At 43.4% G+C, this 17560-nt stretch overlaps 6 protein-coding genes across 6 annotated transcripts; 2 read left to right on the top strand and 4 right to left on the bottom strand.

Annotated features, from left to right (window-relative positions):
- Positions 1-58: 58 nt before the first annotated feature.
- Positions 59-3170, bottom strand: I203_104632 (uncharacterized protein; the record flags this gene model as incomplete). Its single annotated transcript, XM_065517576.1, has 12 exons — positions 59-328; positions 387-548; positions 631-787; positions 875-989; positions 1053-1503; positions 1575-1728; positions 1800-1893; positions 1985-2201; positions 2260-2394; positions 2472-2565; positions 2667-2977; positions 3045-3170. 12 exons carry the CDS (start codon positions 3168-3170, stop codon positions 59-61), a joined length of 2286 nt encoding a protein of 761 aa, XP_065374394.1.
- Positions 3171-3513: 343 nt separating this feature from the next.
- I203_104631 (uncharacterized protein) lies at positions 3514-4973 on the top strand (the record flags this gene model as incomplete). Its single annotated transcript, XM_065517575.1, has 8 exons — positions 3514-3642; positions 3713-3771; positions 3835-3852; positions 3917-4078; positions 4149-4276; positions 4340-4495; positions 4582-4665; positions 4729-4973. 8 exons carry the CDS (start codon positions 3514-3516, stop codon positions 4971-4973), a joined length of 981 nt encoding a protein of 326 aa, XP_065374393.1.
- A 488-nt stretch (positions 4974-5461) lies between these two features.
- I203_104630 (uncharacterized protein) lies at positions 5462-7272 on the top strand (the record flags this gene model as incomplete). The annotated part of the gene is made up of 9 exons (XM_019143781.1): positions 5462-5656; positions 5776-5800; positions 5870-5982; positions 6070-6150; positions 6234-6356; positions 6443-6531; positions 6600-6672; positions 6746-6958; positions 7057-7272. The coding sequence occupies 9 exons, from the start codon at positions 5462-5464 to the stop codon at positions 7270-7272; spliced, it is 1128 nt and encodes a 375-aa protein (XP_019006830.1).
- Positions 7273-8085: 813 nt separating this feature from the next.
- On the bottom strand, positions 8086-9692 carry I203_104629 (uncharacterized protein; the record flags this gene model as incomplete). The annotated part of the gene is made up of 3 exons (XM_065517574.1): positions 8086-9219; positions 9339-9466; positions 9533-9692. 3 exons carry the CDS (start codon positions 9690-9692, stop codon positions 8086-8088), a joined length of 1422 nt encoding a protein of 473 aa, XP_065374392.1.
- Positions 9693-10404: 712 nt separating this feature from the next.
- On the bottom strand, positions 10405-12239 carry I203_104628 (uncharacterized protein; the record flags this gene model as incomplete). Its single annotated transcript, XM_019143783.1, has 11 exons — positions 10405-10564; positions 10658-10737; positions 10805-10843; positions 10908-10927; positions 10999-11124; positions 11186-11217; positions 11320-11386; positions 11470-11804; positions 11863-11925; positions 12000-12070; positions 12159-12239. 11 exons carry the CDS (start codon positions 12237-12239, stop codon positions 10405-10407), a joined length of 1074 nt encoding a protein of 357 aa, XP_019006832.1.
- Positions 12240-14288: 2049 nt separating this feature from the next.
- I203_104627 (uncharacterized protein) lies at positions 14289-16409 on the bottom strand (the record flags this gene model as incomplete). Its single annotated transcript, XM_019143784.1, has 3 exons — positions 14289-15160; positions 15221-15383; positions 15462-16409. 3 exons carry the CDS (start codon positions 16407-16409, stop codon positions 14289-14291), a joined length of 1983 nt encoding a protein of 660 aa, XP_019006833.1.
- Between the last annotated feature and the right edge of the window lie 1151 nt (positions 16410-17560).

The following is a 17560-nucleotide window of genomic DNA, read 5'->3' as shown; positions in this document are numbered from 1 at the left end:
TACATATATACATATATACATATATATACATATACACGACGAATCCTTTCTTTTATAACTAACATCTTTCGAATATCCTAAATAGATCAGGTAAATTCGCAATCATATTGAAATCCTTCATCATGATTTTAGGCCATTCGGTATGTTTTCTAAAAGAGGGGAATAAGATATGTTCCAATTGCCACGATTGATGATTCTTCTCTTCCTCTGTGCCTTCCTCGTCTGTGCTTGTATTCGAAGGAAGATCGGAGAATGGTCTAGGTGAATAGAAGAATGCTAGTTCATGTAGGAATGTTGAAAAACATTCTTTCTCAGATTCCCAATTTACCTAATACCCAGAGTCAGGGTTGAAACTCGTGGGAAGGAGGAAGGAGAATGCAACTCACCCTCGTACCTAGACATAACAAGAAGTGAGGTAATCTATCTAAATTCGGTGTGAAACCTTTTAATATCATTGGAACTGTTTCGATATCACCTTGAGATGTAATTGATAATGAAAAATATTCATCTATCATTTCTTTTTTATCCATCAGTAGATTGTATATGGTCTATGACCAACAATAGAGGGGTCAGTAAGCACCATAAGCGACTTCCGAACAGTCCTATCCGGGAGATGGACAGACAACTTACCTCTACAACATCGTCGACTTCCAATCCAGCTTCTATCAAACGCTGTTCATCCTCTGCGGCCAATTTCAATAATTCCCTCAAGTTCGGAGATGGTTCGAGACGTAATCTGTTGAAAGCGCCGAATTGCCTTAGACCAAGTTGATAGAAATGTTCATCCCTGTTGGATAGTCAAGATCACATTATCAGTGTTGAGTGTCATGCCATTCAGTCAGAAAGGGGGAAGGAAGTAGAAGATATCACTCACGCTAGAGAAGCGTGATCGACGAGATACAATTTCGTACTATGTTGTATGAGGGATAAACATAACTGTTTATCTACTATACCCACAAAGGCATGTTTACGCATGATTTCATTTAGATCTGAACATCCAAAATTAGTACATATACATCCCCATGCCATTCAAGACCTTTGTGCTGACTCACCCGTATTACCACCTTTCCTCGCTGCTCTTCTTAATTCAAGTATACTATCAAACTCGCATATACTTTCCTGTATATCCTTTTCTTTCCCCTTCCCACCACTACTGTTATACCCTTCATTCCATCTCACTTTCTCTCTCTCTTCTTCCATTGAGTCGTCATCCTCATCATCGATATTCAACGGTTCTTCGGCACTTCCCTCACCGACCACCGCACGTCTCTTATGTGGTCTGATGTCGTCTGGGATTTGCGAACCCGATTGGGCAAAACCAGATAATTGTGAGGGATCAACGACTGTCACCATAGAATCTAATGTACGGTTCGAAGGGTCCATACGGACTTTATAATTTGGTGCGGGTTTCTTGATTGTCGATTTGGGTTTGGACAGAGTCGTTGCAGACGTGGACGATTCACCTCGTTTTTCCATAGGTCGATCAGCAGCTGGAAGTAGGGTCTAGAAATTGATGACAAGTCTTTTAATGAGTCGCTACGATACTTGGGTATGATCTGATACAAGGTATTCACCTGAACAGAAAATGACCTAGACACGTTGGCACCTGCCAAAGCAGTCTGTACTGCCCCACATATCCCATCTATCATCTCATCTTCATTCAAGAAATGCACTTCTGATTTTGTAGGGTGGACATTGACATCAATCTTCGCGGAATCGATTTCGAGACTGACGGATGCCACTCATTCGTGAGTCATTGTAGTAATTGGGGAGAGGGGATCCAGAAGTGGTTCACACACCTTAGATATACCCAAGGAGAAGCACCCTTAGGTAGATAAGCAGTATACAAAGCATCTATAGCTTTTTTGATCTTGTTAGATTCGACCAGTCGGTCTATAATCGTCAGTCATAAATCAGTAAACGCTGTAATACATATGATTTGATGTAATGTCATAGGCAGTGGAGTGGAGTCGCTTGAACCCACTGTTGATGAATAATAACCAACCGCCCTTCCTAGCCCAATTACTGTTCGCATTACTCACCCAACCCCTAATCGTAGATGACAATTTCGATTCAGGTTGTAAGACCGTCAGAGGAATTTCCAAAAGCTCGGCAGCAAGAGAAGGAGTATAGAGATTGGCAATATTCGCTTTGACAGTGGAATTGACTGGTGTAGATATATCAGGTAGACTTGTTCCCGCCTACATCACGTCCCGATTCATATTAGCTTTTGGACATTTGAGGTTGCATTGTACATACCTTCTTACATGACCAGCTCGCGTGTGGGTTATGCACGGCGTACTTTGTGATGACATCTAAGACCCTCGTATATTCGTCTGAAGGTGATTTGAAGGCTCGTTTTCGTAATGGCATGTTATAGAATAGGTCTTCCGCCTGATTAATACGAGCTCAGCTACACGCTTCCATTGCAACAGAGGAAACGGCAGCTGAAGGGAAAGTAAGGTACATACGGTGATGACGGTCCCATCATTAGCTGCCGTAGGTTTCGGTTCAGCGGGACCACCAGGCTTTGAAGGGATGATCACTCCATCTTGAAAATTTGCTCTTTTCGACCAATCATGAGGAGGGAACAAACAGAAAACACAGGAAGTTCAGCTTGTAGTCTGGAAGGTAAAGCTTGTAAAGAGATGGAAGGTAGAGCTCACTTCCAACCACATCCATCATTTTTCGTTTTGGTTATCACCTCGACATGACTACAATAACTTATACTAGCCAATGCCTCTCCTCTGAAACCGTATGTACCCAACTTCTGCAAATCTTCGAACTTCTGTAATTTCGAAGTAGCATACCTCTCACACAGTAATGGTAAGTCCGCTTTGTTGATACCATGGCCATTATCTGTAATTTGGATTGACTTTAGACCACCATCCTTGAGAGTGATCTTGATGGAGGATGAACCTGCGTCGAGAGAGTTTTCGAGTAGTTCTTTGATTGCGTTGGCTGGACGGTGAATTATCTGCAGGTGATGATAGCAGAAGTCAGCTCAATGACTATCACCAACACTATGCGCGTCTCGTACTCACCTCGGCAGCTGCGATTTGGTTGATCACGTCCTTGGTCAACTTCCTTATAGGCTTAGGACCCTGTGGCTCGTATTCGACCTCGCCTACTGGAGGTGCAGAGTCGACTTGAATTGCCTCGTCCGTCATATCATACTTGATCTGGTGCCCTTGGTTGCTATATAATAGCTTCAGGTGAGGTGCTGGTAGGAACAAGAGCTTGGTATATGGAGGGATTCGATTACATTGGGTGAAAGTAGGTGGCGAACGAGAATGAGATGATGTCACGACATTCATCCATTCACAACCATCCCGCACTCGATTAGTTGGTTAGTAGGTCCGTTCTCATCCATGAAGATATCTATCCTTTGTTTATTACACATCTCTCTACCACCCACAATACGATTCGATAATAATACAGACAAACTCGACCCGGTAGCACACATCTTGAGACGCCTTCTTGACCTGGAACTTGACGTCAAGATAGCCCACAATGCCAGGACACGTTCATCACTCCGCTCCTCCCCATATCAAACGGCATTACACAATGAGGAAATCGCCTTATCTCGTTTCGCTCATTTTCCTGCTGGCTGCTACGACTTTGACATTATTAAACATCTATGTAAGTTCTCGACTCTGGCTGACGTACATCTATACTCCCGAGATGAGCGAGTGACTGACCTTGAGAATAGGTACCAAGCTTGTTACATGTCCTCGTGAGGAACCCTGGTCCCACTCAATTCGAGACTAGGTGAGTGTATATGTCCCCTGTAATGTCGTTCCAGATGCTGATTGATCATAATATCTATCTCAGATACGGATTGTACAGAAGGTATTTCGATTTATATTCATCATCAATCACTCGGCCGAACTGATCTCATCGCTACTCTCAATAGATGTACTCGATCGACACCTGTCCCTAATGCAGCATTCCTCCAACCCTCTCATCCACCTTCATCAGCAAGCGATCAAGTGTTCAGCGGATGGGAATTGGGACCAGTGAATGGACCGGTGTACGGAGAAGGTGACGGATGGGTTTGTCAAGCTTTCCCTACCAGGTGAGTAGAGGTGCTACTTAATAGTTGGAAATGTGAAGAGCGATCATTTAATGATTTTATTATGGAACAGATCCGAGTGTCAGCAATTTGGTGAAAAGTTTTGCGTTTTGTGGTCGACTGCAGGCTATTCTGCTCAATTATCTTTGGTGCCATGTTTAGCAAGTTTGATTAGCTTATTATTCATCTTCTTGCATCGAGGTGAGTGGGACATCCCATGCTGTTTTGAGATAGAATAAGTGATACAATGATTTATAATTGCAGGTCAACGAACTGCTAGAGCCAAAGCAAGAAGACAGCAGTGGAAACTTGTTTCTGGGACAATGTTGATTCATTGTATACTTCAAATCCTATCGATTTCTTTGATCTTGCATGTTTTCCGGACTGATGAGAGGTTCGAAGCTAAGGGTAGTCATCTCGGTGAGTCTTGAACTGGATGACCGTACCCGCTTCCTGCCTCGTGTGATGTCTTGAATGCCAGCTGTTAACAAATTTCTTTGTTATAGATCAATCATTCTACTACGGTGTGAGCTCGGCAATCGTATCAGGCATCATGGCCTTACTACTCACTTTTACCGCACTTGCTGCTCGTGAGTTCAACAAACAGTTTCCTCCTGCTCTGTTCCTTCAGCTGACAACATGAAATCACATAGGTGCCGGTAAACCTTGGGCGGCAGGTAAATCCGCACGACACGCCAAGAGACACCGACGAACTCGTTCAGGAAGAGTCATCGCTGTTCCACCCGGGACTGAGATCCCGCCTGAAGAAGTCGTCACTGTGGGAGAAGTCAGAGCTGCTCAGGAGGCTGTGGGTGAGACTACGGGATTGTTGAGTGGACATGAGGGTGAGGTGGCTGGTGGAAGAGGCGGAGAAAGAGCTACGGATGGGGCCGTATAGAGTGTATGCTCAGAGGCTCGGCGAGAAGATTCAGAAAACACTGACGAGTAGCGGAAAGTAGTGAAACCACCTGGTCTTGACCGAGTTGCAGGACACTTGACACGGATGTGAAGAAGGAAGAAGGAAGATAAATCGGAGTGCAGTAGATATCTCTTGATCTTTTAATATAACATGTAGCGACCAATTTCACAGTATTATTTCTCTTCTCCTTCCTTCCTTTTCGATCATAGATGGTGATATGTAGATGAGGTTATGTGATGATCCCATCTTCCATCTTGATATCATCCTGTAACAACTGAACATTACAGCAACTCGGCTAACTCGCTCACGGACCACCGCGTGCCACGTGGAGAATCGATGAGACGATACTTTGAGCACTCGCGAAAAGTCAACAATAAAAGAGAGATCAGATCAATACTTCACTATTTTCCTTTCCCCACCCCTTCTCCTAGTCCATCACTCAGCCCTCCTAATAGCGTTCTGTCACCATGTCATCCTCCCTCAACCCCGAGATCGACGGCCACACCTACAAGCGACAAAAGACAGACGACATCAACTCGTCAGACCCAAAAGTAGCTCGAAGAGCAAAATTCGAAGCTGTATTCGACGTGATTGCGAAGGAATTGTTGGATTATGTGAAAGGGGAAGGTATGCCTAAGGATGCTGTGGAGTGGTATGAGAAGGTGAGTTTGTAATGACCTCAACCTCGCATTTTTGCAAGCTGTACTTCGAGATCCTTTTCTGCTTGATTCGGTACTATCGAAAAAGGGTATGAGCTGATTTTACTGTTCATGACATATAGGTATTATACCACAACACGCCAGGAGGTAAGCTAATCACTCTGTTTGGCCGCCAGACGGAGAAAAAAGCTCAGCTTACACGTCCCTATCATACAGGTAAATTAAATAGGGGTATGTCAGTGGTAGATACCGTTGAAATCCTCAAGGGAAGACAATTGGAAGAAGAGGAATATAAGAAGGCTGCTATTTTGGGATGGTGTGTTGAACTCGTGAGTGGCCTACGTATCATATACCTACATATCTCGAAAGTCGCTGTTGGACGGGCATATGCTGAGTATCATGTTGCTGTATCCTAGCTCCAAGCGTACTTCCTCGTCGCGGATGATATAATGGATCAAAGCGTTACCCGAAGGGGTCAACCATGTTGGTACAAGATGGTCAGCTAAAGCTCTGTTTTTATTTTGAGACCAGAAAGCCAAAAGAGAAGTAGCTGACCGTTAGGTTCTGAAATACGATTCAGCCCAACGTCGGTAACATCGCTATCAACGATGCGTTCATGCTTGAAGCTGCTATCTACCATTTATTGAAGAAGCATTTCAGACAAGAGAAGTATTACGTTGATCTCATCGAGCTTTTCCTAGAGGTATGTGTATATGATCGACAGAATCAGATTTGCTATCCAGATCCATCGAAGAGAAGTAGCTGATGTATCATATGCTATGGGATTAGACAACTTTCCAAACTGAACTTGGTCAATTGGTCGACCTCATCACCGCTCCTGAAGATCACGTAGACTTGAACAAATTCTCACTTGAAAAGTTAGCTTATATCTATCATCTCTCTGTGTGGAGTATGGAGTAAAGCTAATGTCTTGATGGTATCGCAGACACCACCTTATCGTAGTCTACAAAACCGCCTACTATTCATTCTATCTTCCTGTAGCACTCGCGATGTACATGGTGAGTTGTCACCCATGCTCACTTGATAAATGTGAAAGTTTTCAAGCTTATATCCATAATCTGAACGTTTTAGTCTGGTGTCGAAGCCAAATCAGCATACGACCTTGCTCTCTCCATCCTCATCCCGCTCGGTGAATACTTCCAAGTTCAAGACGACTACTTGGATTGTTATGGTAAACCTGAACATATCGGTAAGATCGGTACGGACATCTTGGATAACAAGTGTTCGTGGAATGTCAATACCGCTTTGAAATTCGCTACCCCCGAGCAAAGAAAGATACTTGATGTGAGTGTTATCTCTTGTTTAGTATATAATCAAGTCTAGATCCCTCTTTTTGGCCTAATGTCAAATGCTGATGTTGGATGATTCGATTCTGATTGTAGGAAAACTACGGTCAAAAAGATTCCGAGAAAGAAGCCAAGATCAAAGCTATCTTCTCACAAGAACCCATCTCTATCCCTCAGCGATTCGAAGCTTACGAAAAGGAATCATACGAGAAGATCAACGGTTTGATCGAATCTGTTGATGAGGAAGGTACAGGTTTGAAGAAGGAGGTGTTCAGAAGTTTCTTGGCTAAAGTATACAAGAGATCCAAGTAGGGGTATGATGGGCGCATTACTCTATTGGTAGATGTAGACGGTAGATGACAAAGTCAGATAAGATTATCAATGCATATAGATATACCATAACATACCATACTATCATCAAGTGGTTATGACTTCAGATGGGACAAAAAGCGTTAGAGGAGTAACGAGGGATCATAGGGAGAAGACTGTTTGTTTCTTTCCTCTACAACATCTCTATGTTTACATTTCCAGCTCTATTGTTCCAGATTTCTCCCTCTCCTAGTATGACCACCGACTTTATTTTTACTTTCACTTGCCTCGTCACTATACACACCCAACAATCTAAGTGTTGATATCTCGGACTTCCCTTCTTCCTTGTCCTTCCTGTATTCTTACCTGTTTAGTGTTCATACGCGCATCATCCATCGCTCGCACATTCATTGTGAACCATATGTGACTATGTCCTTTCTTCTCCTTTAACATGTATTCACTGCGTAACTTGTCATCGTGTGTTCATGATTCGAAATGAATGACAGTGGTCAGAAATGCCAATGGTGCAGGTGAAGAGATCAATCGAATCATTAAGCTGCCTCACGCAGTATTGAGGAGATAATATACTTGTTCTGTCTTTGAGTTATTCATTGACAAGATACATGATGATGTTTTCCAATTTTATGGTTGTACAACATGAGCAAACAACAGATGACAGGATAACAAAATCAAATGACAGAATACAAAGTACAAAGTACAGTAAACAGATTACCTGGATCCAATGACACTATGTTGTATATCCGTTTCCACATGCCATGAGTTTTGATAGTATCAAGTTCAAGTCTAGCACCACATTCATCCATCTAATCGGGATATAGGAGTAGGCGTGATCTCCCTTTCTTTCTTTCTCTTGGTATATTTCCTCTTCGTAGTCGATACAGGAGTAGGTATAACCACCTCTACATCTTTCCTGCCTCTTTTCTTCGTAGTCGTTTTGGTCGGCGTCTCGACCTCTACATCACTCGAAATGACCCTTGAGTGTGGATTGGGCTGAAGCCTATCGATCGATTCGGGTGTAGGTGGATATGAATATGAATATACCACACCCTTCTTCGTCGGTGTACATGGCACTTTCACTTCCTTTTCAAGTATCTCTTCATCATTGATCTTGGACAAACGATCAATCGTAAATTCCTGTATATCACTTTGGATCCAATAATCCACCAAGCCATCCTCGACTTTCGGCCAGCTATCATTGATCAAAATAACTTTTCCCTTTCCCCCTTCTGCCCTCTTTCCGTATTTTGATTTTGGTCGATGATGGTGATGGTATTGTAAAGCTTTACTCATCTCTTTGATCAACCTCTTCACTCCAGGTATATCAATCGTCGTTCCAACCACTACCAAACAATCCACCACTTTCAGATCCCTCTCCACCATTCCTCCTATCAAATCACCTTGAGGATGTTCTTCCCCGTAGAGAATGACGTCGGATCTCAAATGACCTTTACGTCTCGATCGTTCGGATAATGCCTCTCTGATGGTGGATGTGAGATCGCATGTCGGACATGGAATTGGACCAGGGGGAAGAGGTAGGTAAGGTTCGATTGGGAATTTTGAGTGACAGTGCGTGCAGGAGAGAGTATGGATCGTTCCGTGTAATGGTATGATCTGAGAATCTAATTCTACCTCCTCTGAGCGTGATTGACCGTTGAGGAGTAATAAAGGATCAATCATGTCATCAACATCTGTTGTACGCCGTTTCCTCTTTTTAATCTTCGCTTTAGAAGTCGTTGGAGATGGGGGTATACCAATCCTCAATCCTACTTTTGATTCTAATCCATCTACATTTTGAGTGTAACATCTCAACAACCTACCTGATTCAGCCAACGTAACGAGGAAATGGTGGAACGGGGTAGGTTGAGCGGATATTGCAAGTGATGCGAGGGAAGTTATCATTGCTTGATGAGCAGGAAGAAGGGTAGGTGACTATGAGATATGCAATATTGCGCATCAGCCAATATGATCGATCACTTCCACCTAAACATGCTGGATGAAGGTTTAAGAGAGACAATGTACTCTTTGAGTGAGATAGATAGATGACTTACGGATAAGCAATGTACATGGAACAAATCTCTCGCCTTCCCTTTGCCCTTGCCTTTTGATACATTATCATTAAACAAGCCAGTGGAAGATCGAAAATCCGGTATATCAGCTGCAGTAGATATTCCAGCTCCTACTCAACCCAATGTATTGAATCAGTATAAGCTATATCATACTGATGGAACTAGAGCTAACGTACCTGTAACGACTACTATCCTCTTAGACCCTTTCAATGAATTCAGAACATCCTCCAGATCCTCATGTGTGTTATCCGACCGAATGAGGTGTTTCGAGCTCGGTGTTGATGGTCCTGCATTAGAGTCGGAGGCGAAGGAACCCAATGGAATATGAATGGTCATCACTCCTTGCTCTTCAAGTTGAGACGCCCTTATACAAGATGACAATAGGACCAGATGGGCGACAATGCTATTATGTGCAAAAAGTACAAAGATACAAAGACGTGTATGAACCGTCAATAAGATGGTAAATGGATCAACAAAGTCATCGGACGAGATCGAGTTCGGAGTGTCGTTGTTGTAACAAGGGATGATGGTCAACGAGAAAGAAAGGAGCAAAGAAATCCCTTCGTAGATATAACGTAGTTGCAGCGTGTTCGAACATTGGTTTTTTAGGGTTTATTCGTCACTCCTTATTATGGGTTGGCATTCATCATGCAGATTATACATTCATATATTTCATACCTTTTCATATGGATGTGAACATGCAAAACACCAACATCAACTTCAAACGAAGGAACAACCAATCCTATAGTGCATTTGTGCAACGGACGTGCAGCAAGAAAGAAGAATAGGAATACACATAAAATTCAGTTTCGTTGGGAAATGAGTCGTTTTCCTGAAGAAGCGATTCAGCAGTGGTATCTATAGTAGCTTGTCTGATATAACCTTGATTATTATTATGAGTGAATAAACGAATGACTGGTATTATCTTAAACCTTCCTGATGACATGATGATAAACAGCGAAAACAAACACACAAGTAAAAAGACCGAAAAAACAAGTGAACAAAGATAATATTCCCCCATCCGACCCCCATTTCATCCATGTCTAGACTATATGATAGCCATATCCCTCAAAGCATTCTTCAAGATCGTATCTTGACAAGCAGCCATGACGATCTTGACGTTCTGTACGTCAACCGCAGTTGTGACATGACAGTAAATCTCTTTGGAAGGTGTTCGGTTGAGTGATCGGAACTTCATTTTGAAGAATCTGGAAACATGTAGGGTGTTAGCAGCACTCCATGATATTTGATATCGCGGAGAATGATTGGATTGAAAGCGTGGTGGATCAAAGGCTACTCACTCAACAGCATCGTTGAACGATCCTGGTTTACCTTCAAATTCTGAGAAATGCTTTTTGATCTGTTGTTGAGGATCCTTGATCTATGTTGTGATTCCCCTGTCAGCTTTGGATTGTATAAGTCCACAAAAAAGCAATCCGCAAGCTCACCTTGTCCATGAGGATATCCGCTTTGTTCAAGAACAAAATCTATTCGTGACCACACCACCGGTCAATAGCAGAACCTCATGCAAATAGATTCTGGTCAACTTACTATGGACGTTTTAACGAACCCTACAATGGTCATTCAACAAATCAGCACCGATCAAAGAAACAATTTGCTGTGAGACTGATCCAAGACTTACACTGGGAGTTACAAATCGAATCAAACAGTAATAAAGCTTCTTGCATACCATTCGATTCTCGATCTTCTATTAAACACGAATTGTAATCCGAGAGGGAGACCAAGAACAAGATGGCAGTGACATTTTCTATTTCCGGTTGATCAATAAATTGGTCAGCTACGTAAATCCCAGAGTGAATATCCCTCACCAAAGCATGACGCCCATTTTCGTCGCTCGGACCTGTTGTCAAGCAAAGATCACACATCAGCATGCGGTAACTCAACTTATCATAGGGCGTAAATGAGTTTAGTACGGGATCTAAGGCTAAAAATGAGAACTTACCGTTGACCACCTACGTCGAATAGTCTGAAAACCACATCGTTCAGTGGGAATCTCGTCTCGGTGATACCTAATAGTTTACTTGAGTAAGCGCAGTCCAATATATATATAGGAGAAAGAGAATGAAGTATTTTTCGATGTTTTTCAACTTACCAGTAGTTTTACTTCTAACTCTCAAAATATCATCTGAAGTAGGTCTATAACCACTTTCGAACAACCTATCTAGATCCGCATAGAAATACGGCATATTCTCCGCCAGAGCAAATTCATTTCCTCTCTTATAACATTCTTGAACATTTGGATCTGCCCATAAGGATTTCAACGCGTTTAGATATTTTATAGGATACGTTTCACCAGTATTGATAGGTGGTTCGGAATCTACCAAAGAGATATATCGACGATTTTCTGATAGGACGGCAAGGTTTAATTCGTCCATTACATCTATGATTGTTCGCATACCACCAACTATATTCGAAAATGTGAGTTTACTATATCACCCACAAATATGTCAGCCCGGTCTGCCATTTGGGGAGAAATCGAGCTCACCGGTAATCTTCGATCTCGATAGGCTCAAACGGTTTATTATGTATCAACCTCATTTGTTTCAAGCTACAAACGCAGTGTGGTAGAACTGTATCAGCCGACATTCTCATCAGTAGGTAATCATAACCAACTAAACTCACATGGTCGATTTCCCAGAAGCGCCCGCACCCAATAATAACAACTTGACTTCTTTCGCTAACTTCTTCTCATCCTATATACAACACTCGGCAGATCAGCGACACATCCATCGACCTGCACTTCACCCCGCATAGACCTCCTTTTTGCTCCAGATGACTCACCTCTCTCAGCTGTCTGTCAATCTCTTTACTCCTCTTATCAGCTACGGGATCCTCCGAGGGCGTAGACATACAACCACCCATCTTGATTATCTATCGATATTTTCTAATTCGACAAGAGGAATTCTGGTGATAATGTTGTAAATGAATGATGAATGTGAGGAATCCACAGAAAATGGAAGTGGGATAGACCACAGACAGATTCCGGCGAGAGAGAACAATAGATAGAGAGGGATCTAGACTACGTCCGTTATGCCGTGTGGAAATGAGGATGGGAACAAAGCAGATTGTTTGTGAGGAGGGTCGGTACGTTTGTGTGTTCACGTTGATACTCCAGTATACACTGTCGTCGCTGATGTTGTCGTTTTTGATTGTCCTTATGAAGGTCTAGATCTGAAGATGGATATGACTTATCGACAGAATGGTGTGGTATCAAGGTGGAAGGTATAGATAGTAAGGTATGAGGTGAGGTGAGGTTAAATTTTATTCTTTTTGTTGGTCCTTTCCTTTGCTTTTACTTTCGTTTACAGCTGATGAGCGATGAACCCTCCTGGTTTGGTGGAAATTGTACAACGCACTGGTCCCTACCACCTCCTGCGATGTAATGCAAACGATCTATGTGATACGTACTAACTCAAAAGCTTTGACCTATTGTTTGTTTCTTGCAACCTAGGTGGGGAAAGGGAATATCGGTATGGATGAGATGAGATATGCAATTGCGAGATGGGATAAATGATCCTTTGGGTGATCAGAGCGATAACACTAACATGTGAAAGTGAAACAATGTTATGTTAGCTAGCACCCCCCGCACGACGTTACCCAAAAGTTCAGGATATCATCTACAATGTGTACACAAGGACATGGCGCTGATTGTGAGTGGTACTCACAGTAGTCTCCGAAGGACGATTGCATTCAGTAGACAAACCACATATAAGCTACCATGTGATCTCCTTCTATATCTGTTTATACGGGTTTTCTTTCCTATTATTGAGAAGATGATGATGTCGACGGCGGATGTCGGATTGAATTGGACTTTCCAAAAGAGAATCAAGTGAGACAAGTTCACTGGTATCCAGAAGATCGGATTCTCCCAGTCAATTCTTGTTGTTGTGTTTCGAATCGCGTTGCGTTTCCCTGTTGCGTTTTAGACTAGAGCTAGTGAGCAAGGTTGATTGATCTACGCAAAGGATTTGTCTACTTGTACAGGTGATTCAAGTTTCCCCTTATAGCTATATACGTAGATGGTACCTTCGGACTATCTGTCAATCTTCCTCGATGCTTGTTCTAGTTTATTTTCTCTTCCAGAGATGAGCTGCAGCCTTTTACAATGGAGAACAATAGGAAATCATCTCCGGGTGTAATTAAGAGTAGAGTACCATTTTTATTGTTCAAGGAACATGAATTTCAGGGTTGAATGAGGACAAAGGCACATAAAATGCTTAATACCTCAATTCTCTCTCTCTCTACCCCAAAATGGGCAATATTGTACGGTAAGATGCCATTTGACGGTCCACGTTGAATAATAGGAAAGTGGTGGTCAGCGTACTGAAGTGAATTCGAGCTCATAACATGCAGCACGAAGGATAGACCTCTGCTGTACTTTGCTCTCGGACTTCCCGGGCGGTAATCAGATAATGCGTAAGGTTTATGCTCGAGTCGTCCGAACAGAAACTGCTCAGATGTCATCCGCTTCAGCTTCGGACTCGGGAGGAAACGAGACGTTTCAAAACACCATCGCGTTGCTATGACGATGGCCGAGACGAAGTTCATCAGCCCATCACGCCCTCCTGATCAGGTCCATCAAGTAAACTTTAGTGCGAACGGATCATAGCATTGATGTTGATGCTTGCGCTAGGTGTTCACCCTATTTGCCGCAATCTCGCTGGGTCGTCGGCACCTCATTTGAGAACCGCCTCGGAAAATCACGTTCCCAACAAGGGTCCAGGTATACAATAAAACATCACCACATACAAGACAACTCAACAAAGTGATAACGTATATACCTACAGGCGAATTACAATTAATGATCACATCAACTTGACCCATGAATTACAACGAAAGAATACAACTGGCATCAACAAAAGAATGGTAGGTACCCGCCAAAGTGGTACATAGTTCAGTCTGGATCATCTCTCATATAGATCCCTTCTTACTGATCCAACAACCATATCCTACAGCTACTACTAATCCCACGACTAGCAGACCTCTCCAACCCCTCGTCCACTTCTTGACACTCCTGAGGAAAAAAGTCTTCTCTACCATATCATTCACTCCTAAACCTTTATCACTCACTCCCTTGGACTTGGATGTGGATTTACGAGGAAATAGCGGTGGAAGACAGTCTTTCTCTTTCTCGACAACTTTGGGTATTTTCTCCAAAGACCTTTTCCTCCTTCCCTTCCCACGTAGATTACTCGTACCCATACCTATCGATTTATCTCTTATACATCTTGACGAATCAGATTCCCTTCGTTGGGCAACTCTCCTGGATAAGGTTGCTTCCCACTCTCCACCTCCCTGAGCACGAGCAACAGTAGGCATAGCTCCTACACCTGACGAAGTGGAAGTCAAAGACGATGCCATAGTCCTCTCTCCTTGACCTTGACCCGTCATATCGCCATACAGTGATGGTACAGGCGAAGTGAGATGATCAGTCGTTCGATGAGTGAGAGTGGATCGCCATGATAAAAATGTATCTATCGATCTGTCCATGCATCCCGTGGGATCATGAAGGATGCTGATGATTTGCGAAACCGCTTGCATGTCAATTCCGAACTCGCCGGAAAGTCCAGGTGAAGACGCAGGAGAGGGTGTGTAAGAGCGAGGAGCAAAGTATCCTGAAGCCGATGCTTCGTCAGACGGTCGAGGGGTAGGTTCGATCTCGATTGAACGAAGAGAGGGTGTTTTCGCTGTAGATGTGATAGAATCATTGTTGGCGATATCGGGAGGTGTATTTGTGTTGCTATGCAGAACAGGGATAATTCCTTCGAGAGAGGGCGGATTGACTGAAGGTGTCCTTAGCGATGCGCCCCGTGGTAGCGTGATTCAGTAATAGGATGACTCACCCTCATGTTCGTTGAGATTGATGACCGCATGTATCCAATCTGATCTCCCTATATACCCTTCGACCAACCTCCGTAATTCAGCTCGTGCAGAGGTATCTTCTCGCAACTGCGGGTGCAATAGCGCATTCAAGGTACTGTACGCATGTAGCACCCGATCCCGAGCCTGTCCTCAAATCCGACGTTGTAAGCTTGATATTAAGCACAGAATGAGATCTTTCCCGTAAAAATTCAATTAGCTCACCTGTTCGGCCGATATATACCCCGTCATAATTCTCATGGCGATTTTCCCGTCTCTGACCACTCCGACGCCCTGCTGGATCTCTACGAGTGCCTCTTCATCCCTCAACCTCCTCAAACACCTCTGCACATCCTCCCTCTCACCTAGCAATATAACGCCTAGACCACCTTCCTCGCCTGTCCATTTGTTCAAACTCATATGCAAACTAAGGCTTTCCGAAGGTAATGCCAGAGTAGGTAGAACCAGCTCGTCAGTGATATGTGGATGTTGACTACTATATTCGTTGATTCCCATAGGCGAGATTGATGATGTGCGAGAAAGGGATGAAAGGGAGGCGACGTATGATGGCATTGAGGTGAAACTTGCTGGTGAAGACGGTTCGGATGTGGTAGGTAAGAAGGGAGAATCGACATTGAACGATCGAGTTATATGTTCCAATGTCAATGGATGATGATGTTCTCTCTTTGATATAGGTGAGCCTTCTGAATGAGAGAGATGGGAATGGTCAAGTGGATGGACAGTATCTTCCGGACTGGGTGGGACGATCCTTTGTTCTGGATTCGTGTGAACTGGTCTTGATGGTGATATTGCTTGATGTGATGGAGATGTTTGACCCATTTGAGTTGATTGATCACCCTCCAAGTTCAAGCCTATGCCAGAGGATGATAGACTGACATCCCCTTCGGGTGTCGATTCGCCTTCACCCTCTCCATCTTCATCGTCATCGTTCTTGTCCTTTGTCTCCTCTTGCTCATCTCTTATTTCACTCCGACCATAAGCATATGTATCTGATGGACCAGGCATATCATTCACTTCAGACTGTTCACCCCAGCTAGAAACGCTCTTCACTCCATAACAGCTATCCGACCCTTCTTGAGTGGGTGGCGACTCGTGCTGATAAGCCTTTGCGGCATTGACCGTTCTCTGATGATTTCTTGAAGTGGGGAACATCGTTGATGGATATCAAGTACGGTGGTCATCAATGAAGAAGAAAGTAGAGTGAAGTGGCCAAGATGTCTTTCCGAATTAGTGATTAGGTATGCGTTGGCTGATGTATATATGTGATGTATATATTGTTGTGAAAGTTATATAAACATAAGATGGTATGGTGTGATTACGACGTGTGGTGGGGTGTACCTGTAGAGTGAGATACAGAGATAGATAATCCGCCTAAGATCTCGTGATCGGGAAGATCGGTCGAATACCAGTAAACCCAGTGACAACCTAAAAAGTGGAGGTCTTTAGATAAAGGAAGGTAGTGTGCCACATCCATCGTCACTCTTAACGCTCAGTCACAAATCATCTGGTTAGAGTCTACGTCCACTGATCGGTCTCATGATGCTGTCTGGATATGCAGTTAGAGCATGTCGGACTCATTATCACTGTTCGTCGGTATACGTCAGCTGATGGGTCGAACAAATATGGAATGTTTAATATGGAATGGTCGTGACAAAGCTTGATTCCAGACTGCGGGTCCACAAGATTTGGAAGGGCAAAATGGGGACGAGAAGGGTACAAAGACGTGGTGAGATAAGCACGTACAAATTTGATAATTTGTCTCAGGCAGATAAGCCTCCGTCAATTTGGGGAAGAGGATACTTGAGAGTTGTTGCTGGTGACATCTGAGATGCGCTTCTCAGATCAGGAAGTTTGCAGGTCAAACTCCGCATTGGTGATCCATTCCACTCTGGATTTTCACTCACGACGCTACTCATGAAACCCAGTAATACCTTGCTGCAAAAACCTAGACGTCGATGTTTTGTGCATGGCCAAGACGATGATGTCCCCAGCGAAAGCAGGTTTCAGCTCTTGTCATAGGTATCTCGTTCAGTGCGTTTTTCACCTTCGACTCTTATCGTGTTCAGCTCATATTCCATCGCTGCTTTTCATCTTGAGCTGAAGATATCATAATCCTCCTGTGTACAAACTTTGCCAAAATGAGAGTCTCAGATCTCACTTTTTGCATAAAGAATACAGCTGAATTATACCTGACCGATAGACAGAGCTGACTAGGCGAGAGGAATTTCAAAGCTCTTCCGCTCCTCGGAATCCGCTCATTTCCACTTGTTAGGACCCTGTTCTTCGTATCACTCTACTGGAAC

This window comes from Kwoniella mangroviensis (assembly GCF_000507465.2).
Source record: "Kwoniella mangroviensis CBS 8507 chromosome 1 map unlocalized Ctg01, whole genome shotgun sequence".
NCBI lineage: Eukaryota > Fungi > Basidiomycota > Tremellomycetes > Tremellales > Cryptococcaceae > Kwoniella > Kwoniella mangrovensis.
This window is presented reverse-complemented; position numbering and strand designations above follow the sequence as displayed.